The 27079-nt window shown below is 46.3% G+C and overlaps 1 protein-coding gene across 1 annotated transcript in view; it reads right to left on the bottom strand.

Annotated features, from left to right (window-relative positions):
- LOC142592563 (uronyl 2-sulfotransferase-like) overlaps window positions 1-27079 on the bottom strand; it is a 157188-nt gene that overhangs the window by 80298 nt on the left and 49811 nt on the right. Inside the window, exons 3-4 of the mRNA XM_075704081.1 lie at window positions 26031-26394; window positions 8938-9017 (exon numbers count right to left, since the gene is read on the bottom strand). Of these exons, the coding sequence (XP_075560196.1) occupies window positions 8938-9017; window positions 26031-26394 (444 nt within the window). The remainder of the gene's footprint in view (window positions 1-8937; window positions 9018-26030; window positions 26395-27079) is intronic.

Raw genomic sequence — 27079 nt, 5'->3', positions numbered from 1 at the left:
CCCTCTCTCTCTCTCCCGGTATACAATTTTTTTTCTAGGTGATTTTAATTTTCCATCAATCCAACGGTCTCATTTATGTCCGCTAGCAGTACCTGCTTCCGCCGAAACTAGTAGCTTCCTACCACATGCTTGGATTTCAACTTATCGCAACTAGTCCGCATTCCTACACGTGTTACTTCTACGACATCATCCTCACTAGACTTGATGCTAACGTCATCACCTGAAATTGTATCAACAATAATTCACCTGCCAGGGCTCAGCGATCACGACGTGATACATTTTTCTATCTCCGTACCAACTGCTAAAAGGAACAAGCGCTTTAAGCTTATCAGGGATTATAATAAAGCTAACTTTGACGCTATCAACAACGATCTTTCTTCCTTCCTCGACAGTTTTTATATATCTTGCACCGACGCATCAGTTGAAGAATTGTGGGCATCATTTAAAGGTAAAGCAATGCATCTAGTAAACAAATACATTCTCTTAAGAAAGGTTTCTCAATCATCTAACGCCCTGTTGTACACTAGACACCTTAACCGACTATCTAACAAAAAAGGCATACTTTTCCGGGCTGCAAAACAATCGTCAACTACTGACAAGTGGTCCGCTTATGCAGTCGCAGCAAAATCTACTCCAATGCTTTAAAAGAAACTAAATTTAATTTCTATAACACCACGCTTCCATCGTTACTCAGAACGAATCCGAGACGCTTTTGGAACGTCCTGAATAGCCGCGACAGTCAAGGTATAACCCTTACTAATGAATTAGGTGAGATAATCCTAAGCCGTTATTGCTCGTTTACGCTTAACATCGCTTTCACCCATTCATTTTGCCCCACGGACTCTGGCAGCTCTCCACCATTCATAGCACCTAGTTTCTTTCCAATGGAACCGATCTTACTCGACTCATCTGGTATCTGCTCTGTTATTAACAACCTAAAAAGATCCTCTTCGTGCGGTATTGATAGCATTACGTCCAAATTCATGGAGGGTACTACCGAATATAGTTTCATTATATGAAACTTGATTTTTACAAAATCTCTGAATAATAGCTCCTTGCCAAGAGACTCGAAAAAATGCAAGGTGATCCCACTTCACAAGTCTAGCGACACCCATAACCCGTACAACTACAGACCTATTTCCTTGACATCAGTGCCATGTAAAATATTTGAACACAATTTTCTCCCATCTTGTCAACTTTTTGGGAATCAAACCGGTTTTTTCATAACAGTCAACATGGGTTCCGTAAGTCCTTCTCATGCGAAACACAGTTATTAAGATTTTGTAGAGATCTCCGTACATTTGTACACCCTGGCTTTATAGTAGACTGTATATTTTCAGATTTTGCAAAAGCCTTTGACAGAGTTAACCACCACGTACTCCAACTAAAACTCGGCCAGCTAAATATTTATCCCATGGTCTTCAACTGAATTCGGGTGTTTCTTTCTAACCGTACACAATACGTGAGCATTACTGATAATGATTCTCCTGAAGTTCCGGTCGGTTCAGGGGTACCTGAAGGCTCTGTTTTAGCACCCTTACTTTTCCTAATTTATATCATTGATCTTTCTTACCGAATTGGAAGTTCCATTTGTCTATTTGCTGACGACTATGTCATATACCGCAAGATTGAAAGCACTAACGATACTTTAACAATCCAGGATGATCTCAATAACACTGCAGCTTGGTGCAAGCTTTGGCTAATGGAACTAAACACTTCTAAATGCAAAACAATGAGAATTTCCCGTAACCAGTCAGTTTGCTCCGCCTACATACTTAATGATACTTCCCTTGGCCAAGTACTTTTTACAAATGTCTCGGTGTGCATATTACTAGCAATCTTTCATGGGAAAGGACACATTGAATACATGACGTCGAAAGCTAACCGCATGCTTGACTATCTCAGACGTAACTTTTCTTTAGCTCCACGGAAACAAAAACAACAACTCTACGTCCCTTATGTCAGACCTAACCTCGAATACGCATGCTCGATATGGGACGCTGGGCATGTTACTCTAATAAATATCCTTGAAAGTGTGCAAAATCGATCGGTCCGTTTCATTCTTAACAATTATCACCGTACTTCTAGCGTTACTAACAGGAAACTTGCTCTTGGCATTCCCCTTCTCTCTTCCTGAAAAAAATTACCTCGTATCTCCCTCTTTCACAATATCTACTATCATAACCACGAGCTCAAGTCACGATACATTACACCAGCATCTTATGTCTCCGCACGTGTCGATCATCGCTTCAAAGTTCATGTACCTGCGCAGCCGCACAGTCACCTACTCATACTCATTCTTGCCGAGAACATGTCTCCAGTGGAACCACCTGCCAGCATCACTAGTCGCTATCACAGATACAGACTGTTTACGCAGAGCACTGACAAACGAATTATAAGCCTACTTCAAAACTGCGTCACTAACACGCAGTCAGCTATTGCTGTCGTTTTCTTTCATTGCTATTATTCCGTGTTTTCGTTTTTCTGTTCTTGTTACTTGATTTTTAAGTGTTTATTTTTGCTTTGTTACTTTTGTGCTCATTTACTGTGGCTGTATTTTCTTTGCGGTATAACTGTTATTCACTTCTCCTTGTATTTATTTTATATGTGCTGATATACTAACGATCTTCCCCTCTAAATGCTTTTTATAAGTTCTGAGGGTAATAATAAATAAATAAATGAATAAATAGCATACCTAGATACGCGAGACGAGAGCTAAATGTTTATTCTTGCAGCACACATCCTATTTGTACAAACATACTGCATACTGCATAGACGTAACACTATTCCAATATGTTTTTGTTCCAATCTCCTGACGGCAAATTTGCGTAACCGCAGACGCAAGCATGGAGCGGTCACCCACAGGGTTGTCAGAACAAACCAATCAAATTCTCCCTTGGTTCATAGGAGGTCACGTTTGTTTGCTTGAAAAACGAATAACATTGCCTGCACTGAGCGGCTTGTCTTATCCAATTGGCTCACAGGAGGCGAGGAGCATGCTCAACTGTAGAGGGATTCGATGGGGCCGAGCCACTACACTGAATATCGATAACCGGATGAAGAGGGTGGTGCCGGCGTCTGCGATTGGTCCGCTTTCACTTGCTTAGCTTGCGGTGGCTCGTCGACAATCGCGGCGGCATGCAACGGAAGCTTAAGAATGATGCTAAAGCGGATCCTCAGCAAAGAAGAGTTGGCAGAACGAGGTCGTTAACGTGTCGAAAGTTCTCGAAAACGTTACACGGCCACACAATATGTTTTATTACACGCAAATAAACCCGTGCCCTCCGGCAGGGGCGAGTAGCCAGTGCCGGAGCGATCGGCGGCAGCCATATTTTATTCCTTTCGGAACGGGGCAGCCTCCGGCTATCCAGACGAACATTCGGTTTTGATCAGCATGTTAATGCATCTTTGAAGCGTACGCGTCACTTTGACGCAGTAAGTTGTAACGGTTTTGTGACGCCGCGTGAGGGGCACGTGAAGTGGGTGCAGCACGAAAACTTTTTATCAATAGCCGAGGGCTAATGGTAAAAAGACGTCGAATCAGAAATAACTATTTTTGTTTTGTTCGGTCAAATTATGCATAATCAGTGTGTACACGTGATATAACATGAGGAGGTATCGCGGTTTTCGTGACGTCGCGTGACAGACAGGTCAAATGGGGGTGATCCAAAAAAGTTTTTGACGAATCGCGGTGGGCTGATTGCAGAATTGGAATAGAAAAGATTGGAATAGTTTTACGTTATAAAGCCCCATATTTATTTCTTTCGAGGTATTTCTGATGTAACACATGCAGCTACAAATAATAACCGCATGGCATTTCAAACGCACTTCGGCAACTTTCATAGCAGCGAAGCCCCAACCCATCTTATTTCTATTTCATGCGGCGACACGAAGTCACTGATACATGCGTTGCCTTTCTGCCTAAGGAAGAAAAACGACGTGTAGATTTTCACGCGATATAGCATTCCTGCGATTGCCTAATATACAAGGTTCTCAACTCGTGGCTGGCATAGGCATGTAGACATATGCTCGCTTAAATGTACAAGTTTAAATTTTTTACCCTGAGAGCATGTTCCAGACCAAGATTGCTAGCACCCCGTTTCTCCGACGTAACATTCCACAGGTCAAGCGTATTTCGTACGCAACTCCAGTCGAACTATATTCTAAATTGGAGCTGTAGTTCATAAAGGCTTTTAAAATAACGCAAAAGACGCGACAAGCGAGTGCTGACCGGTTGACCACATTGCCTACGGCCTTGCAAGCTTTTCTTTTTTGGATAGCGTTTGTTGGGTTGATCTTCATTCTGAGGTTCGAGGGCACAGCTTCAAGCGTTCACCCGCCGTGGTAGCGCTGTGGCTTTGGCGTTGCATTGCTGTTTCGAGGGCGCGGGATGAAATCCCGGCCGTGGCAGCTGCATTTCGATTGGGGCGAAATGCAAAAGCACCGTGTACCATGGGTTTAATGCACGTAAAGAACCCAACTGCGACTCTTTTACGACTTTGGATTCTTTCATCATCATCATCAGCAGCAGCAGCAGCAGCAGCCTGGTTACACCCACTGCAGGGAGAAGGCCTCTCCCATGTTGGAAAAGTATGGGAGAGGACTTTGCCTTGCAGTGGACGTAACCAGGCTGATGATGAAAGAGCCCAATGTGGTAAAAGAGTCGCAGTTTCGCCTTAAAGGGGAAGCATCAATTGCGATAGCAAATTATTAGACAGCTATATGAAGTAGGGATAGTAGTTTTATCGGCCGTATAAGCTTGTAAACGTTCGCCTACTAACTAATTTAACAAGTATGGTGTCGCGCGCGGACAAGCAAGCATGAACACATCTCACTCGCTAACCGCGGAAACTCGCTCTCAATACGCTGGAGTGAGGAAGCACGACAGCAGCAGCGAGTGAATTTACCTTTGTGGTGCCTCTCGCTTCAACGCGAACGAAGCAGCGAAAGCACAGCGCACACAAAGTTATCAACACTGTCCCTTTCGCAAATCGCTTTCAGGCCACCAGCAGCCAGAATAGAACGCCTCTTTCCTGCCTACCATTCCTCGGTGTGTTGCGCGCGACAAAAGACGGCGTGCTTCCTCCCTCATTTCCTACCTTGCGCGCGCGAGATTGAGCCGCCATCGTCGGCGCATCCGCACAAGTTTTCACTTGCACAAACAGCATGTGGCACGGTGCAACGACGGTATCACCCTTTGACTTAATGCAGAACATTACGGTGACACCGACGGCGACAGCAGAAATGCGCCTCAAGTTCCCACAGAATTGCCATCCCAAAAAAATTAACCCGGAGTTCCCCACTCCAGCCTGCATCGTGACCACATCTTGGGTCGAGAGTGCAAAGGAAAATCTTCTAAATGCCGGGCAGGCTCAACACATTTATAGAGTTGCGGGCTATACGGCCCGTAAATAATGCATCACCTCAGGCTTTATGCTCGGGAATTCGGCGTCCACCTTTCGATTATTATTTTTTTTGTAGAGCCCTCTTGACTATTTCAAAAAAAGCTTTTTTGTTTTTTGAGTGAGTGTCGAGTTCGAGCACTCAGCCCTTTTCAGGCGACATACCTGGTTGTCGAAGTTATTCTGCGCATGATACAGAGACGACATGCAGAATGTTCTACTGTGTCCCTGTCACTGACTTACGTTAATAAGCTGGGTCCTTTTTACCACGGGGCCAGCAGACATCTCAACAATTATCTCGGGGTCCCAAAAACTGGCAGTTTCGCCCGAAAGGCGAATCACTGACTGCAATGTTTAGCGTTGCGCTTCAAATTCTCAGACGGTGTTCTAACTATGCGCGGTTTCTACTAATGCGGACGCGATATGCGCGGGTGTGCCAGAACTTTCGACACCATGAAAAGCTTTAACACACCATGTAGGTCCTGTGATGGAATCGCGCAGGCGCCACTACGCAGCCGTGCAAAGCCGCTGCAGTAAAATACGTCACTTTAAGGTTCGATCACTCATATTGTTGTGGACTCAATATAGTTAATAGTTTGAGAAAATTTAGGCTAAAGGCATGCACCGGGATTTTTATGTTTCATGACATTTGCTTACGGGCTGCCGTTCTTAAAATGTTGAGGAATGCTTCAGTCAGTAACGGAAGACCAGCTCTGAGCAAATTTAGTGACTGAATAGTGTAGCAATACAACCTCATGTACGGCACGGATAATCATACAGTATAAATATACCTAAAAATATGTGCGTAACCTGACGGCAACGCCGACGGCAAAAATTTTCCTGGATTGTGCTTAAAATCCGGCTTTTTTCACGGCGCCATGGCCTATGCGCCCTGCCCTAGCGGATTAGCCGCGAAATGTTTTGAAAAGGACCTGCGCGCGCGGCCGCGCGGCAAGATACTGGGGGAAAGTACCCCGAGAAATAAAGCGTATGAATGCGACCTGCAGCGAACACTTGTGCCGTGTACGGCGTTGGAACATTACTCGTCTATAGCACTACGTCGGTGCGGTGCCGAAAACGTGCGTAGCGTAAGACTGCACCTTCACTTCAAAATAAAAAAAAAACAGAGCGACCAGGGCTTCCTTCGCCCGGAGTGCACCGTGAACCGCGTAGTTGCCGCCTTGCATTGACGACTATCAAATTAGCCGATAAATCCCTGCGTCACAATTCGGCGACACTTCAAAAACATCACAATGCTGACGCAGTCTTCTTGCAGCGTCGGCCCTCTCTTGCAGGTGGTGGCAGCGTGCACCTAACTTCACGTACTCGTTTAAGGCACGGTAACACTGGGTCCATACGAGACCGACAAGACAGTGACAAGACGCTGACCCCAACGATAAGCCGCCTATTCACCACTGTGTCTCTAAGACGATTTGATCACAATAGGTCGACAACGACGCAACCGAGGGACAGGAGTTCTCGTAGCGCGACGGACTTTCTTGTCGACGGCGCCAACAAGATCAGCTTACCGACCATGATCGCTCGACCGAACCACACGCAATCGGCCTTCGAACTGACAACACCATAGCCACAGCACATTTGCTTGTACATATAATTATTGTTTGCCCTCAAAATGCGTCGACATGCCTTCTAAATTGAAATGCACAAGCTTCGCTCCTTTCAAGCCATGCACATGACGTTTGAGCCAATTTTGGCCCTGTTTAGCGAAGGTAGTTTTAGGCCTGGCCCCGTCGAGTTCATGCACCCCTTACTGATTGACCGGAACTTAAAAATAAGCAGTTAGGACGACGGAAAGTGCTATTATATCTATTTTGTTGCCCTATATCTATTTGACGTCAACTTCTCTTCACTTCGCACGGCAGCTACACAATAAGTGTCAAGCGGCGACACAGCGCGGTGCCAACATCTTGTGCTTTCATCACCGTTTCCTATTGCTTCCGGTCACATTCGCTACATAGATGTTGGCCTGTACCTGTTGTTATGTTGACGGATTTCTTAATTCCAGACAAGCACTGTTTACCTATGCCGAAAATAGAAAAGAAGACACAGTGCATTCGGTGCAGCTGCGTAAATTCGCTCGGTTAACAACGGTGCTAGCGATGGCATCCCCATTATCGCGAGTGAACAATGCGGTTTTTAAGTGAATGCTTTTGCCGAGCACAGTTTTTCTGTTAACACTTTATGGCACACGCAAACGGCAAGTGTGATGAAGTTAAACAAAAGCGAGAATCCGTAATAACAGCCTCAATATGTTTGTCTGGATGACAGGTGCCATTGCTTAAGTGGCTGGGCCGCTCACATTGACTCGTCTCGGTGTGAAACAACACGACTCATATGCGCAGATATGTTATGTTTTGCTACGTGTTTGCATTATTTCACATCAGCGACGCGCCGTTTGCCCAATATCCGAAGCTAACAGTGATCTGAGGCTGTAGATGTCAATCTGAACAAAGCACCGCTTTGGCAAATTTGACGTGGAAGGCTGCGTTCGAAGGCTTCTTGTATATGCGAAATGTTTATCAATGTGTAAAAGGACTACAAAAACCGATGTGATGTGCCAAGCGCAGATATCAGCGACAACAAACTCCAAGGCAGCCGCGTCGGCGAGAGGAGCTCGGCGTGCTTTTCTCGGCCGCATCGTAAGCGCAAGAGAGCACTGTGGCCTGTTCACCCAGTAGTCAAAGGGTGAACGTCGTGCTGCCCTGGAGAAGCCATTAATGATTAATCGCGATTCACGAAACGCACAACTGATGCGCAATCAACATGGGTGCAGGTACACAAATCAACCGGCGAAGGCCCCGGCACCCTTCCAAAACGTTTCCAGCGGCGTGCATCAGAGGGCAACACAGGAACATGGAAAAGGCTGATTTCTACTCAATAAAAATTAAATTATGCGGTTTTACGTGCCAAAACCATCATCTGAATTTGGACCACCTGGGGTTCTTTAACGTGCAAGTAAATCTAAGTACAGGGATGTTTTCGCATTTCGCCCCCATCCAAATCTGGCCGCCGTGGTTGTCAATAGAACCAGAGTCCCATTATGCGGCATCTCATGATGAACAGCATGCCTTGTCCAATTTGCTGAAAAGCAGCTAGAACTTGCAAATTTGGTCAGCCTGATCGCCATGTCCTATTTAACCATCGAAAAGCCCGTCAACAAATCTAAAAGCCTCTAAAGCTCACTGCCAGCCCTTTCCAATGACTGGTGATCGTGAGAGAGAAAAATCACACAGAGCATCGAATCAACGCACGATCCTGAGCACATCTCTTGTTGCAAAAAAAGCAGCAACCTTTTTAATGGACATCGCAATCAGATTAGCAAACCTACTGTGAATAAAGTTTCAGCGTAACCCTGTCCACAAGTGTTTGAACTGCGGACAGGGCGGGTTTGGCCGCTATGGCTTCTTCTGATCATTTTCTGCAATTCCACAAAACGGAAAGGCCTGTAAGCTGCAGTTAATCGAGTAGTCTCTCCTCCCCATTTGTCCGAACCTGGTGAAGTGTTGTTACTCACTCCTCGAAGTCCAGAAAGTAGACGTGCCTGTCGTAGCTGCAGGGCGCCCTCAAAGACATCACCTCTTCTACGAATTCCACCTGCATGACAGAAAGGACAACTGACGCAGCCCGACCGAATAAACATGTACAGATCCTGCCCTGCGGTTAGACGCATTCAGTGGCAGTGCCATGACTTCGTTCGGAAGTGCAACCAACAACACACAGCGGCCAACACAGCTAGTTGCGTGAGTTGGTTGAGCGTAGCAGACGTGTAAATGTTCCCAAGAGATAACGGCGAAAGAAACAAGAATGAAAGACGTGTGTTTTGTCCGTTCCTTCATCTTTGTCTCTTATGCGCATCTACACGTCTCCAGCGCAGTGATAGTGCAGCATATAAGAACGCGCATAATATGAAAGACTGCAGAAAGTCACATTTTTGATATTTAATGGCGGTCATTGTCGCACTCGGCGCGTGCCCTGTTCACTTCGCCTCGAAGGCTCCAAATATCTCCTCGTCTTTACATGAGCTTAAATAGAAGTTCATTACAGCAGAAAAAAAAATGAATCGCCACCGTACCATACGAGGGAGTCATAATCAACAAGGTGAAACAAGTTAGTGACACTAAATTGGTCACTAATCAATATGTTAAGCTAACCAGACTTTTTACAGCTACAGCTCTGATGGGATTATTCCAAACTATGAAATATGGGTGACAGCGTGGTCTTTAACACTGTTGACACTCGCCACAAGCTATTAAATAGTGCCTCGAGATAAGAAAGGCTACATTTTCTTGGTTGTCAGAAAGCAACACAAGCATTACATACAATACATGAAAGTGCTGTTTCGTCTTTCCTTTGCTTGTTTTATTTCGCAAAGTTTTTAGCTATGAATCAGTACCAACTAGCTCTAGTTCGGACCCTTCTAAAGTACAAGCGCAAAACTACTCGATGGAAAGTAGGGTCATCCGTACGAATCGCTAGATATTGGGTTGCGTGGGGTGTAGCGGAAGATTGGCGTAAATACACAGCTGGAACACCACATAGACGCCCGGCAGGCCCTCCAGGTTATGTAGCTTAATCTCTCGGCGTAGCTATCAGTAGTATATATATATATATATATATATATATATATATATATATATATATATATATATATATATATATATATATATAAAATATATATATATATATATATATATATATATATATATATATATATATATATATATATATATATATATATGCGAGAAGAAAGCGGGTTAGCCTCTAAGGCCAGGGACCACGCCAAAGAACAACGCTGTCTCCTCTTTCGAAGACCTTTTGTGTCTTATGAACAAGTTTTCAGCGGGAGAGTTCAGGAAAAAAGGGCTCACGAAAGACAAAGTGCTTTTCTTGAATCTTGTGCATCGATATGCGCCCATTGTGCGCTTTGCTGTGGATGTGAATGCAGACATCTCTTTGAAGGAAAACATCGGAGAGACGCAGATTGAGAAGGTAGGCACCGTTGTGTTCCCTGTTTCAATTTCTGACGTTGGACAACTGGGAGATACACTTGACCACCTGTAGAAAATCCGAAGATGTTCAGAAAATGATGAGGCAAAGTTGAGCTTCTTTTGCGGCGGGTACTTGCAATACTAGAAGAACTCACGGCTTCACACTTTCCTTCTGACGGGCAGGCAGAAGTGATAAAATCTCGGAAGCATCCAGATAACTGCTTCGATCAATGCCGTGAGATATCCAGGCGAATTGTTTGTGTTTGCTAGTATTATGTTTACCATATCACCCCATGCTTACAAGTTCATGTTAAGTATGTCAAAGTTGAAGCTTCCCCGCCCAAGCACATCACTCATGTGTGTGCTGCATACAGCATTAGCGTATCATGAGAGCAACAAGATGAAATGTACTTCTCGTATGCAAAAAAAATGGCATTGGCACTGAAGGTGCACAAACGGAGTGTCACACTCATGATAGATGAGATTCCTTTACAGTACTACATTGAATGTAAAGGTGTTTCTACCACAGGTGCATACGCAAACAGCAATATTGCTGCAAGGACAGCGTGCGTCTTCATGATTCAGAGCCTATTGTCACCAAAGATGTTGTGCATATACTGCCCTTTGCAAAACACGACGCAAAGGACTTGCATTGCTTTCTCAGATGCCTCATTAAAGAGCTGGAAGTTGCTCCAATTCAGGTGATCGCAGTCATTTCTGATAATAATTCCATAAACCGGAAAGCAATGTCATTTTTTCTGATCCCCCTAAATTTAATATTGTCGTGTATGCACACCCATCTGATCCTTCAAGACCTTTGCTTTTGTCTTGGACAGTGTTCACATTCTAAAGTGCATCCGTAACAACTGGCTTAATCAACGTAACCAAGGGACTTGCACGTTTTTCCCTCGCATAATTAAACTTTCTAGTAATAGCTAGGTGCTGACTGTGGCACTTTGAGAAAGGCGTATGAAAAGGAAAGCAATGAGCTGTTGCGGTTGGCTCCCACATTATTATTGAAGTCATTAAATACATCCAACTTGGAACGCCAAAATGTCAATCTATTCCTGAAGGTTTTCAACTTTTGAACTAATGCAGCACTGACTGGTTCCAAATTAGCGAAACTTTAACACGCCTAGTGGCCCAGCTGAATTTATTCGCATTATCTTGACATGGTGGAACACTGTAAATGTGAAACTCCCGCACAAAGGACAGCCCCTACGTGACAGCTTTCAAGAGCCTGTCAGAAGTTTGTCTTCCCGTCAGATCGACTTCCTGAACAGTGTACATGATTGGCTAGATCTCTGGGAAACTGTAAAACATGATGCAGGTCACCTGATCCGTGAAACACACAGTGCATTCCGCCACATTTCCCATGCACTTGTGTAAGTAACACGCTACTGCACTGAAGAGCTTGGCTACTCATATGCGTGGCTGAGGAAATTCCAAAAGGACTGCCTATCGGACAGATTTTGCAAATATCGGCAGTGGTCAGGAGCACGATACCACTGGTCTATACGGCAGATATATGAAACTGAGCACAAACTCAGACTGCAGAAAGTTCTCGAGCTCCCCAAACTCCCTCATGAAATGTGTTCACTCAGTGTGCTTCATTTGACGACCTACAAACTTTGAAGCATTTTGATGTTGCTGTAAAAGAGCAAGATATCGCAGAGAAGCAGCCGGTGCTTCCCGCCATCAGGTACGCGGCTGGTTATTGTGCACATGCAGCTAGAAAAAACTTGCATGTTCATCTCGCACGGAGAACCTGGTACTAGAAAACCGGAATTTTGACAGTGACGATTTGGCACTTATTCCCACTACCACGAGAGGTGGCCTCTTGTTTCCCCCACCTGTGGATGTGCATGCAGTTGTGACAATGGACATAGTGCTTTAGCATAGTAAATGAAAACTGCCGCTAAATTTTATGATTGTTCAATGGAAAAGGAACTTCTTGTTACCTTGACAACGTCCCTTATTGACAGCAATGAAGACTTTGACATGTGTGATAATGGACATTCACCACACCTCGTCATGAAATACGTCCTAGTGTGGCTTAAAATGTGTAATTAACTATCTTTGTAAGGTGCAAAATGACAAGCTTACGGCCAATAAGCAAGAAAAAAAGCGAAAACTGAAGACAGTACTAGCTTAACCTTTCCTAGCTGCATTTGCAGTCCACGTTCACATTGATCTGTTATTTTATAAACGTTGTCAATAATTTGTTGCATTTGGTAATAGATGACACTGTAATTTGTTTGAATGAGAAATGATTTCTTTGTAATATATGCATGCATTGTTATCTTTGAAATGTTGTCCTTGCTATAGATAACACTAATTTGTTTGAATGAAAAATTATTTATTTCTGCATATTTACCTGCCATGTCAATTTTAGAATGTAATAAATTACACCACATTCGTCTCAATGAAAAATCATCTTTCATTTGTTTTTATAGTTATATTCAAATATCACACTACAGACTACAGTATTAGCTTCAACTTCACAATACTTTCCTGCATCCAGTCTCAATGAAAGTTACAAAGTCATAGGCAGCGATACCTGTATTTTCTACTTGTCCGATTGTTAACGGTTGTCAGGAAAGACAACTCAGAAAAATAAAGGAAAAAGGAATATGAGGAGTGTGCATAAATGTCTAAAAGAAAATGCTATGGTTGGCTGCAGCTGGTCAGGCAACAATCCGCGGAAGCACTTTTCATGCGTCAAAAAGGGAAAAAAATGACTGAACTCGCCAACGTTCTTACCTGTACCATAGGAACTATTTCCAGGTGTAAATTTATATTCGCAGGCTGTATGCACGCGAACGAACAGCTAAGCAACTCGACACAAACAACCCAACACAGTGAAGCCGACTACCAGGGTGAGTTCACTTCCGTGACGTAACTCTGACGTGGAGAGGCCTTCAGTAATTTGGGAGGTGTTGGCTGTGTTCGTGCTCTCTTGCAGGTCCGCTGACCGCGCGGCGACATTGGCCAAATTGCGGAGCAGAAGCCGCTCAAATGTGCCCTGCTGACGAAGAGATTTCTTTCTGCCTCGTGTACACTCTAAAAAATGTTTGCACCCTTTGGGGTGTATATGTGCCACACAAGGATAATCATCATCTGCCTTGATGCGTTTCCTTTATTTAACGCTGCGAGCCCGGTACTTTCCAGTAACGAACTGCATGCGCGTTATCAGTATGACATAGCATTTCCTACAGGAATGTAGCGGGTGCGGCGTTTTCAAGAAAGGAAACGCATCAAGGCAGATGACGATTATCGTTGTGTGGCAGATATACACCCCAAAGGGTGCAAACCTTTTTAGAGTGTACCTTCGAAGCTTCTATTCATTTTTAAGGCACTGGGCAGTGCTAGTACACACCAGTGCAAGCAGTTATAACGAACAATATTTATATAGCAAATTGTCGTTAACTACAATATTCGCAGGTAATATATTACATTACGTCATTTCGTGAAAGTAGTCACTTTGAAATTCCCAACTTCTGATTATGTTTAGGGCTACAGTTCATCTAGCCCACCGATATAGTGGTGGGTAGAATAAAGAAAACTTTCTGGCACCATCAATCGTAAATTTTGTTCATCTGCTGTGAAGTGGATCATCTAAAGCTGGCCGACCTCTCAGTAAGCCACAACTCAACACAAGTAAAAGATCAACGTTTTCTTTTTATTCACCCCCATTCGGTACTAGAAAAAGACTGATATCCACGCAGTGCGAAAGCGCAAATCTGCAGAAGCAATTTTCATTCAAAATTGAAATTTCTACATACTGAGCGAACATAGATTCCAAAAGATCAAAGCCAAGGTGAAAATGAACCACCACGGGCTGGTCGCATGGAACTTGACTATCACGTATTTTATGACGGCGACACATTTTGTGGCTTACAGAAAGAAGGTAGAATACAATACATGTATTTCATTGACAGTATGAGAAGTAAGGACAAACAGCATCTTCAACTGGCTATATGCATCTGCATGAACAGGAAGTAGCCTATAATTGCTCTAATTATTTGAACTACATGCCGAATGAGGGAGCATATTGCTACAGTGCTTACAAGCGCATGCAATCTGCCTGTCATCATACTTTGCGTCATATTCATGTATGCAGAAAAGCAAGGCGAGTATTAGGACGCTATTTTGGCACAACAGCAACACAACGAACCAACTATTTATAAAAAGAAAACTTAGTAGACCTCTTCCTTCCAACGGGGATTACCAGTTCGCACTTAATTAGCATTACATATTCTGTACTTGTATTACCTGTGTGAATAAAAACATTTTTGCGGAAGCATAACATTGCGCCTCGTCTGTATTACAGGTACTCAAAAACCTGCACACACTGAAGCTGAGTCTAAAGCAACGTAACTCAGCAATAAAAACAAACACACACTCAACCTTCAGTACAAGTATTTCACCGACAGTAGATGGGCTGCCGTCATGACCAATGGGTCGAGCCACACAGCTCCTGTGTCAAACCACTCAGGCTTGCGCAGAACTGGTTTACGCATGCAAAATGAATACCTGCTCAGGAAACAAAGTGATTAAGTACTGGTGCTTACCTGCTGTCCTTAGGAAACCTGAAAAACTTCGAGAAACTAGGATTCCCGGAGTTACACACCACATAGCCGCGAAACAGATGTGATGCCCCGATTTAGCTGTCTTCGTCTAATGTTGGGTTGACCTGGTTTCCTTGCGTCCTCCATTCGATGCATGCCTGAACAAGCTTCTCTGTCTTATCTTTCCTATCTTCATACTTGGGACGACAACTGAAGCAGATGACCAAGCGCGATCCGACTTTTGATATTGCTGAGTGAGTGGCAAGGGTGAGCGGAGCTAAGCTCGATGGACGCAGGAGTACAACCACTGCCCGCGCTTCGCCCGATTTAACATTCAGAAAAAGAGAAATAAAAAATTTTAGGATGTCCTGCAACCAATTGGAGCGCGCATGTTCCTTGAAACCGAAACTAGCATAACGCCTTCCGGGGTTTGAGTGTACCATATCAACTGGAATGACGTAATATGTTCGGTTTATATTTGGTAATATTTGGTAAAATGTAGTCAACTGTGAAGTACTTATTGGGGTGCGTTTCAACATAACAAAGTAATTTTATTTCTTTTCCGTCTTAAAAACACTTCTCATTACTTAGTCCGCGCACCATGTGCCCGAGAAGATCTGAGCGTGCCTAGCTGAATAAAGACAGGCAGTAAAGCTTTTGACGAAGTATATGACCTCGTACCTGCACAACAGCAACAATACTAGAGACATTCTGATAATTCTTTGCTAATGCGTAAGCATTCTTTCTCAGAAGAGAACAGCAGTTTGCGATAGGTAGCGTGGCACTGGAAGTGGTAAGGGAATACATTTCATTAGGACAGGTAATGACCAGCCGATGCTTCCCGATGTATGATCATGAGACTGAAATAATCAGAAGAATAAGAATGGGCTGGGGTGCGTTTGGCAGACATTCACAGATCATGAACAGCAGGTTGCCATTATCCCTCAAGAGAAAGGAGTATAACAGCTGTGTCTTACCAGTGCTCACCTACGGGGCAGAAAGTTGGAGGCTAACGAAAAGGGTTCTACTTAAGTAGAGGATTACGGTCTTGATTGAAAGGGTTACGGACTTGATTCCAAGGGAAGGGAAGCGTAGCAGGTGGCGGCAGGAAGTTAAGTGGGCGGATGAGATTAAGAAGTTTGCAGGGACAACAGTGCCACAATTTGTATATGACCTGTGTAGTTTGAGAAGTATGGGAGAAGCCTTTGCCCTGCAGTGGGCGTAACCATGCTGATGATGACGATTATGAAGCATTCTTTTGCTCGGCTGTTATTTCGCTTTTGCTGAATTGCTTTTCCCCCAGCTTATGCATGCTTTTCCGGTGCCAAAAAATGCTTATGCCTTAGTATACAATTATCAAAATTTGGAAGTATTTTTGTTCCTTGGCACGTTATCCTGCTTAGACCCTATCATTAAGATCCAAACGCAATTGTATTTCTTACAATCACGAGACTCGAATGTCATTTATTGCTGCGTTCTGTACAGTATTAGCTTATATTTATTTTTATTTTACTTCCTATCTTTATAAAGCGCGGTGATGTCACTGATTATTTTTCTTTTTAAGGCCACGAGTAATCTAATTTTGCTTTATCGTCACGTCTACCAATCGCCTATTCATAATTCTTTATATACTCCGCCATCCGAAGAAAAGCTCAAGATCACGACCACTAAATTTTCGTTTAGTCATCTTTCTAGCGGCTAACGAAGTTATGAAACACGGTGGAAGCAGTTTCTGAACCCTTTAAACTGGCGCTACGCAATGTGCGGCCGACGGCCATCGTGGTAGGGATCTTGCTTCCGTCGACGTCACGTCACTGCACTGAAAGCCCGCTGAAAGGAGGAGGCCGTCCCGCCTCCTGGAATTGTAGACGCTTGTCCGCCTCCTTTGCGCGTTGCTGCTTCGCGGAAGTTCTCCTTTTGGCCGTTCGAGGAACGGGTCCCTCTAAAGTCACACACACACACACACACAAAAGAGGCCGGAACTCTGCGGTGCTTCCGCCAGATCGGCAGACATTCCAAATGGTCATGGCGAATTAGGAAGTCACGCCTAATTTCGACGAGGCCTTATGGAAGAAGGTCCGGTGAGAGAAAGTTCTTTCTGCATGAGGTGCGGGACGCCAACCATAATAGGCGAAGTCATGGCTCATTTCGACGAGGCAGGGTGAGAGATGGTCGGTTGAAATTCCTGTCTGCGCGTGGTGCAAGACGCCAACCCAAGACGCGGGGGAGGAAGATCCCGACGCGTAGGGGCCAGCAGCCGCTGTGCGAGGGATCGGCGTTTCAGTAGCGGAATTCCCCTTAGAGGTGACGAACCCTTACTTCGTAGTTGGTAGATTCCTGGGAGTGGTCATCAGTCCTTGTGGCGCTCTTGTGACTTTTCTCCCTGGTCCGGTCCGGTGAAATGGGACTTTCAAGCAGGTCTCGCAACTTTACGTCACCTGCGTAGGCAAGCAATGACCCCAGAACCGTGCCGGACCCCCAACCACAAAGGAGCGATTACTAGACCACCCTCCTCCAAGACACACCGGGCTTTAAAAAAAAGAAAACCCGCTACACCTTTCTTATTCCTTACGCACGTCCCTCCCCCCTGAACACTAAATACAGCCATTTCTTGAAAGCGTTAAGACGTGGTTATTAAAATCAGTTAACAATCGGCTACACTTCGGGAAAAAAGAAACGTATGAACGAACGTACACATGCCACGGAAACCCGGGTGAGCATGAAGCTTTCGTTACTCTAGAGGCAACGACTCAAACCGTCGTCATTGCCATTAAGCTTACCCTTCTTGTAGCGAATATCGAAGCTGTACTGTTGATGAGCCAAGCTCCAGCGCAAAAGAAGACCGTTTTTCGTCGACATGGACTGCAGCCATGTAAGGGGACAGTGGTCAGTCTCTATGGTGAATCTTGAACCAGCGATATAGCAAGCTAGCTTCTGCACCGCCCATACTACGCAGGCGCATTCCTTTTCTGATGCACTGTGTGTTTCCTCACGAACTGAAAGCTTTCTACCGGGGTACAGTACAGGGTGTTCCGTCTCGTCATCTCTCTTTTGACAGAGCACCACCCCCATACCCCTGTCGTTGGCATCACACTTAAGAACGAATGACTCAGAGTAGTCGGGCGCGTTCAACACTGGCTGACTCGTTAGTGCGTTCTTCAGCATACTAAAAGCCTTTCCTTTTGCGTCATCCCACTTTACCATTTGTGGTTCTGTTTTAGAGCGCAGCTCTTTGGCGTCCGTTCCTGGGTTTCGCGTCGTCGTCGGCGTTGTCGTCGGCCTCGTAACCAGCTCCGCCCCCCTTTCATCCCCCCAGCGCTAGCAGCGACCGACTGATACCGCTGGATGCCGCTGACGCCGCTAGAGAGTCAAGATAACGTGACTGCATAGAACACCGTCGCCGCCATGCAGAAAGAGGAGGAAAGGGTCCCCCCCCCTGTGCTTGTGTGGCGGATAGGGTGCTCTTCAGTTGCCGACGCGCCGGTTATTTCACGTAGGCCCCGGCACGTCGACGAATACGTGACCACCTTCCCACGGCTAGACCTGGTTCTTAGCGCTGCGGAAGCGAGGGTATCATATTGTTTGTGTCGGCATCGGCGGCGTTGTCCCTGAAACCAACTCCGCAGCTGGGGTTGACTCACTATCGGCGTCAGCGGCATCAGTCAGTCGCTGCTATCTCTTCCCTCCTCCCTTTATCGTGTTGTCCGCTTGCTGCGCGCGCTTCTGCCCCCATCGTTTGCCGCTGGGTGTACACGCCGCCCCCCTCCCCTCTCTTCCTGCGAGTCTCCGGTTGTCAAAGCGCCGGCTCGAACTTAATTCCTTTCTTCGCTCCTCCTCCAATGCAACCCCTGTGCGGTGGCAATCAGAGAGCCAGATCGGTGGCGGCGGATCTGTATATGTGCACCGCCCGAGCCGAAATTGCCGCTGCCGTTCGCCCTGTGCGGTGGCAATCAGAGAGCCAGATCGGTGGCGGCGGATCTGTATATGTGCACCGCCCGAGCCGAAATTGCCGCTGCCGTTCGCCACTGCGAAATTATCTGCCAGTTCTTTCTGAGCCATGAGCGAGACGACCGATGGAAGTCCTCCGTCTGCTGCTGCTGCTGCTGCTGCTAAACGAGCTGCCAGAGCAGAGGCCCAGCGCCGTCGCCATCAGAATCCAGAGGTGCGTGCCGCCGAAGCAGAAGCTTACCGTCGCCGCCATCGAGATGATCCAGGAGTACGGGAAATATAAAAAAAAATTCTGTGATAGCGCATACATGTGTTGCTCGATTTCTTTGCCTCAATCTATCGAAAAGGTGAAACAGCTTATTTGCTGCGCTCAAATTTCGCATTAGGAAGTAACGTAATCGTCGGTAATTTTTTTCTGAGAGCATCCATCAAAGAACTTGCAGTCTCGAAATACCGCGGGATATATCTTTGGTAATAACCCGCCAAGCCAAGGAATGATCTGATGTCCCGCTTGGTGCGTGGTTGCGGGAAGTTGTCTTTTGCGGTTAGCTTAACCTCGGAAGGCCGACGATGGCCTTGCCCTATTACATGACCTAGATAAGCTCACTCCACGCGCCCTAATTGACATTTGGGAGCCTTAACAGTTAAGTTGGCCTCTCGTAGACGACACAGTATGGTTCGCAGGTTTTGCATATGGTCGGTCCACGATGAAGGAAAGATTGATATGTCATCGAGATACGGAAGTGCAAAGACCTCCATTCCTCGTGGCACCTGGTCCATAAGGCTAGAGAAGCAATATGGCGCATTCTTCTATCCAAAGCTCAGGCCTTTCGGACGAAAGGTTCCCATCGGGGAAATAAACGCCGCAAGCTTGCTTGCCCTCTCGGTCAACGGAACCTGCCAGTACCCTCGGACTAAATAGAGCGTAGAGATGAATTCAACCCTGCTCACTTTCTCAAGCCTTTCCTCGATATGCGGTATTGGATAAGCCTGGTACTTCGTGCTTAAATTGAGCCTACAGTAGTCGATGCATGGTCGCGGCTCCTTTCCTGGGACCTCAACCAAGAGGCGAGGTATAATCACTCTCTCCTGGCTCAATTACACCTAGCTCCAACATCTTGTTTATTTCAGCGGTCATAACTTCACGTTGACTAGGCGAAACGCGATAAGCTTTCGAACGAACTGGGTCAGACGAGGTTTACTCGATATCGTGAACGATTGCAGTGGCCCTGCCCGGTGTGTCTGAAAATATGTTTTTAAATTCAAACTCGAGTTCCCTCAGTTCGGCCCTTTGATTAGGATTCAACTCCGTCTGTTCTACTTACTTGTCGATGGTCTCGTAAATGTCTTTTGCCTCCGTCTAAATGCCTGAATGTTTTGTCTCCGTCGTGAATGTCTTTTGCCTCTGGAAAGTCAACAGGCATTTCCTCAGGTTGGTTAAGGGGCATGTTCACAATGGCTTCCCTCTGCCGGTAGTGTTTAAGTAGATTGCTATGGTACACTTGTGGTGTCCTTCGTTTTCCCGGTACCGTGATTACGCAGTATGTTTCAGATAATTTATGGATTATGTCCACCGGTCCTTCCCATTCAACATCTAGTTTGTTTTTCAACGAGGGTTTCAGGATCATTACCTTTTCCCCCACTTCGAAGCGTCGCGTGCGAGCCGTCCTGTCATAGTAATGCTTCGCATTGCTTTGTGCCTTACGCATTTCCTGCCCTCCTAATTCCTGAGAAGCGTGCAGACTGTCCAACAGCTCTGGCACATATGCTACAACCGAAGGATCGTCTGCCCGGCCTTCGCAGGCTTCTCGAACAATGCGAAGAGGGGAGCGAAGGCAGCATCCGTAAACGAGCTCTGAAGGTGAAAAACCTGTTGATTGGTGCGGTGCAGTTAGAAGCGCGAACATTGCTGCAGGCAAGCAACTCTGCCAATCGGCTTTGGGCTCATAAAAAGGGCTCGCAAAAGCCGTTTCGGGTTTAGCGACTCAGTGGACTTTCTCTACCGCGTTTGACTGAGGGTGGTACACCGAGCTATGAATAATTTTAATACCGCACCTTTCCAGAAACGTCGAGGTCAGTGTGCTCGTAAAGACGGATCGTTGATCTGACTGGATTTCTGCGGGAAACCCTACTCGCGCGAGGATAGATAAAAGTGCGTTGAAGATCTCCACCGAGCTTAGTTCTTTGAGAGGCACTGCCTCGGAAAATTTCGTTGCGGGGCACAGTGCAGTAAGAATATGTAGATAGCCAGACTGCGTTGCAGGAAGTTGTCCCACTGTGTCTATTATGAGCCTGCGAAATGGCTCCGTGATAACGGGAACAAGTCTCATTGGCGCTTTAGCCTTATCTCCGGGCTTGCCTATGCGTTGAAATCTGTCGCAGCTTCTGACAAATGCTTCTACTTCTCGAAAGCAGCCGGGCTAGTAAAATTCCTGCAATAAGCGGTCCTTTGTTTTACGAATGCCCAGATGCCCTGTCCAAAAAGCCCCCGTGAACCAGGTGCAGAAGCTGCTCACAATAGGGATGCGGCACGACGAGTTGGTCGAATTGCACTCCCTTTCGACTGGTGTACTTTCTATAGAGGACGCCTGCCCTCTTGAGGAATTCCACGTTCTGTTTGGCCACACCTTCTTTAGCGTCCGGCCTTAGGTTACGCAGGGTGGAATCTTTTTCCTGCTCAGCAATCAATGTGGCAGGGCTTACATTCAATAACCTTTGTCTGCATTCTCCATCGCGAGACATTTCAGGCTCTGCTGCTTTCCTGACAGCTTTATTAGCTGGTGTACTTTCTGCATTATCCCCTATAGGGATGTCCTGCTTGGTGCTGGTCGACGAATCCTCCATCAAACCGGTTTCCTCCACCACTGGACTTCGTACACTGCCTTGGCCGCGAGCTCCCTTGCCTTGGAACGAGTTAAGGCTTGCACTAGCCCTTCACTAAACCCGATTCCCTTGCGTCACAGCAAATCCTCTGATTTGTTAGAAAACAAATATGGATATTGAGGCAGGAGATGTGCCGAGACGGCAGCTTCAGTGTACAGTCCTTCGATATGTATCTTGGCCACAGAGAAACAAACACTGGAGGTTTCCACGGCTTGCCTGATCCAAGCACATTCTAAAGCGAACTGGCCTTCCTCTACGTACGACGGATGCACCACGTCCATTGGCTGCCGAGTCGCGAAGCACTCTACACAGTATGCCGTTTACCACGAGGTCTCGAATGTACGGTTCTAGCAATTTCAGATTTTCCTCTTTACTAGTGAGTGACAACACTAGTTTAGGATTTTTGCATCCCACGGAGATAAGCCCCATCTGCTGGCAGTTGTAGCAAACAATTGGTTTCTTGGCCTCGAAAGCATTTTTCTTTTGCCTTTCTGCCCTCTTTTCGGGTGGCTCCTCCTTCACTTGCTGTTCTCGTCCCTTATTTTCACCGAATCTGACATTTCCTTTGGCTTATACTGATTTGGTTTCGACCATCGCTCTGGCTTGTCGGGTCTGTATTTAGTCACCTCCTTCTTAGGAGCTTCGTTGCCTTCGAACGCACGGCGGGTTACGTACTCCTCAGCAAGATTGGCTGCTCTCATAATAGTGTCTACGCCTGGCCTATCCTGAACCCAATGCTTGATGTTTACTTGCAGCCGGTGGTAGAACTGTTCTAAAGCAACGCATTGCATTGTCTTTTCGGCGTCGCCGAGTGCACCCTCTTCTCTGAGCCATTCCTTCAGGTTTACCTCCAAGGTGAATGCAAAATCTGAATATGACTCACTTTTGGTCTTCTCGACTTCCCTGAATTTTCGCCTGAATGCTTCCGCTGACAACCTGTACTTTTTACGCAGCTTCGCTTTGACTTCATCGAAGTCATCTGCTTCTTCTTTCCCCATGCGGGCGATATCAGCTACCTCAGGTGGCAGCAATGTAAGCAAGCTTTGCGGTCACGTGTTTCTCGCGAATTTTCGCTTCTAAAACGTGCGCTCAAACTGGTACCAGAAAAAGGCCTATGTCCCCTCCTACTGCGTAGTGTGCCATCAAGTCTGTCATTCTGCACTCGCGTGAACGTGCCTCTGTGCTAGGTCTTTCAGAATTTTGAGCTTTCAAGAGCTGAATCTCTAGGTGCCTCATTTCGAGGTCGCGCTCTTCATTGGCCTCACGTGCTGCCCGCTCGCGCTCCTCTTTGGCCTCACGTGCTGCTCGCCCGCGCTCTGCTTTTTCCTCTAGGCGCTTACGCTCTTCCTCTTTCTCCTCAATGCTCTAGGCATTCCTTCAGTTCATCGTCGTCTGCCCCGGTCGCTTCGATCGCCTCATTGATCTCCGGGTTTCTCTTTGATTCGGCAATTTGGAGGCCCAACTCTTTGGCTAAGCTCAATTCCGGCTACTTTAGTGCCTTCAAGTTCATGGCTGCCCTTAGTGCTGCTAACTCTTCACTTTATAACAACATTGACGTACTCAAAACTTCCGTCAACGGTTAGAGAAAGAATCACTGCACTGCACTTTCCAAAATATACGTAAAGCCAAGTGATATCTTAGTGAAGAAAAGCCGTGCACTCACCATATGCAGTTATGTATCCATACACCTTCCTTCCGAACGTTGTCACCAGGACGAAGAGGCTACGATCTCGTTGTCGTCCAAGTTGGGGTCTCCAGGGTTCTGTATCCCAATCGCTGCCAGTCAGTTTGTTGCGTACTCCAGGGTAGCGTATCGTACTGCTGCCGAGTTGTAGCGGCGCCTGTCTATCGAAGCCCGACCGACGTTACTTATTGGGTAGTGTGGCGTTGTCGGCGGGCTGCAGGCATCCGGTAGACCATGGCGACCAAGCAAGGGGGAGACGATTTCTAGTGCGAAACTTGCACGGTTTATTCAAAGGTTGGTGAAAATGAACAGAAGAGAATGAAGTGATCAAAAGTACATTTCGGAGCCCCTTAAATAGGCTCTCAACAATCGTGGAGGGATCTTGCTTCCGTCGACGTCACGTGACCGGCACTGAAAGCCTGCTGAAAGGAAGAGGGCGTCCCGCCTCCTTGAATTGTAGACGCTTCTCCGTTTCCCTTGCGCGTTGCTGCTTCGTGGAAGTTCTCCTTTTGGCCGTTCGAGGAACGGGTCCCTCTAAAGTCGAACACACACACACACACACACACACACACACACACACACACACACACACACACACACACACACACACACACACGCAAACACACACACGCACGCACACACACACACACACACGCACGCGCACACACACACACACACACAAGAGGCCGGTACACTGCGGGGCTTCCGCCAGACCGGCAGACATTCGATATGGTCGTGGCGAATTAGGAAGTCACGCTTCATTTTGACGAGGCCTGGTGGAAAAAGGTCGGGTGAGGAAAAGTTCTTTCTGCACGATGTGCGGGACGCCAGCCATAACAGGTGAAGTCACGCCTAATTTCGACGAGGCAGGGTGAGAGATGGTCGGTTGAAATTCCTGTCTGCACGTGGTGCCAGACGCGAACCCTAACAGGGCCAAGCACACTAAACAAAAAAAATATACGCGAGCGCGGCATCTTTCCTCAAGCACCGATAAGCAAGACGCGCCACCGCCGATTCTAGTGGGAAAAGTTACCAATGCGTGGGCTGCATTATTACAGCAGCGTCCATTACTGAATCGAGCACAAACTTTAAACAAGTATGATCGAATCAGCACAGGTGGCATCTCCTTCTAATTAATGCTCGTGTGAGCATGTGCCTTATTTCTGACATTTGGAAAGATTTGCTCACGCGGGAGTGCATCGGGATGTTTAATCAAGGTTATTTAGGTTGAGTAATAAGTTGGCGCAAACGCTGTTGCTCGATTAGGCCGATACAGACTACATGCCCCTCTTCATTCGCACATGATAATCAGCTCAAAATAAAGCGAACAAGACTGTTTCTTGGCATGATGTTGTTCCAACTCACAACATCGGTGTTTCAATGTGAACATAATATCCACTTCTCATCCACAGAAACTTCGATAGGTGCAACACTTTTTGTACCTACTGTGGTGAAAATCTTGAATTGGAATCAAGTTTTTTTCTGTGCACTTTAAAGCATCAGGTTATTTTCTGAACTACACTATAAACATTAGGCCACATGAAGGCGAATGCACAATGCAGCATCTTCAGATTATGTCCACTGCGTTACTGATACGATTTCGAGGTCGTCTCAAGTCACTTGAAGATGAGAAACAGAGTGACCATGTGTTTCTCACCCCTAACTCAGAGACGCCGGAAGGCTATGACTACTGCACAGTGCAGCTACAGTCCTTCTACTTGCAGGCAAGCACGTACAAGAAGCAGCCTCTCCATTCAGTTCTAGAAGAGAGACCTTCACACTGGCCTCTCTCTGCGGAAACACTCACATCCGGCTTTGTTTGATGTCTCTGAACAGCCCGATTCTCTGTTCATTGTACGACGCGGTTCTACGAGAGTCGCTGTGGGCAGCAAGGTGTGCCATGACGAGAAAAATAGGCCGCCTTTCCGCAAGCAAAGCACGCAATGTTTCTCACTAAAGTGCGGCAAATGTGTCTCCCACAAAAGTTGGTCCTAACTAGTAGAGAATTGTACAATTGTGCTATAAGCTATAAAAAATAAGAACACTGGCAGAGGTCGGAGTGAACCAAATAATTTACTGTTATACGGGTCTCTTCGAACAGCCTCCCCGTTTAGAGTGCCCCGAAAGTGGATGCGCCGTGACGTTGCGATACACTGGCTCACTATGTTCCTGGGATTGGTACAGCAGCTGCCGCACAAGAGCGCAGCCGGAAGAAACGTGCTTAGCAATGTTTATTTTATTCCTTTAGTTAGCAAAGTTATCGTGCCTAGCATTCTCGCTGCACCATTTCAGCAAATTTTTCCCCCGTGTCCATCATGACACTAAAATCGATGACGTCAGATCCGGTGCTTTGAGACTAACTCTAGTATCAAATCAAAATGTCCTACTGGTGTTTCCCAGCCTCCACTCTGATTGAGTGCCATAGATTTGCCTGCGAAAAACAGGTGACCGACTTCTTACGACTTCATAGATATCTCACGACTTGCTTAACCCTACATGTTGTCTCTTTAGAATTGCGTAAGGTCAGCGGCACCTGCTCGTCGCTTGTGAGCATCCTCTTGTCGTAAGTCCTGCAGTGCAGGTGCCGGAATCCGTTGCTGGCCGACAGCCTGCGCAGCAGTGTCAGCAGCGTCGTCGAGCCGCACTTTGGCACCCGGTTGTACACCAGGCGCACCCTCGGGGCTGGTGACGAGGCATTGGGGTGCCCGGTCACGCCTTGCCCGGTCTGCCGAGGCAACTTGCCTCGGCCATTCGAGCCGTGAGACACGTCAGCGCACGTTGGCTCTTGCTTCCGACGGGAAGTAGAGGCCGGGCTGGAGGCCGTGAGATCGCGTGGCTTCAACGGACTACAGGAATGGTAGCAGATGATCATCACTGCGGCGCCGACGAAAACGAAGCTGTACGGAAAGAAAATTAAATGTACAGCGGCGTATAATATCCTTGCAACCGTAGCATAGCTGAATACGCTGCATTCCCATGGCTCGTCCATAGCCGCTGTAACCAACAAATGAATACGCTAAGAATGCACTATCGTGCTAAGAACCAACTAGGAGGACATATGCGGGTTGATCATGTTTCAGTTTTCGAAAATTTTTAAACATCGCCTGTTGCAGATAGCATAATTGTAGTCTTTGAGCAGGGTTATTTAAGGAGGAGGACATTACCTGCACGATAAATTGAGACACATATTCAACTCCTTACCGAATGTACTAATAAACTCATAAAATACTGTACAGCACATATTGCAGTTTACGAATGATATCCGATGAGCTTGCAAGGCGTTTCCACTTGGAATATGTTTCGAGAATGACACCAGTTCCGCGATATACACCATTAAATTTGCCGTAAATGCACTGTTGTTTCACTTACGTTTTTAACACAGCTCTTTTTTATAACCACAGTAGCAATGTGGGCTTCTTGGTATATCATCTCTACCCGAGTTTTTTAGCGCGAATGAGACTGGATACAAGGAGACACACACGGCGCTTACTTCCAAAAGTTTCGTATTATCGAAAACCAGGTTGTACTTATATATTAAGTAATAAACACCACAGTCTTGTGTACCCGCCACACTTCAATTCT

Source organism: Dermacentor variabilis, chromosome 9 (assembly GCF_050947875.1).
Source record: "Dermacentor variabilis isolate Ectoservices chromosome 9, ASM5094787v1, whole genome shotgun sequence".
In the NCBI taxonomy this organism is placed as follows: domain Eukaryota; kingdom Metazoa; phylum Arthropoda; class Arachnida; order Ixodida; family Ixodidae; genus Dermacentor; species Dermacentor variabilis.
The sequence above is the reverse complement of the archived record's forward strand: the minus strand, read 5'-3'. Positions and strand labels throughout refer to the sequence as shown.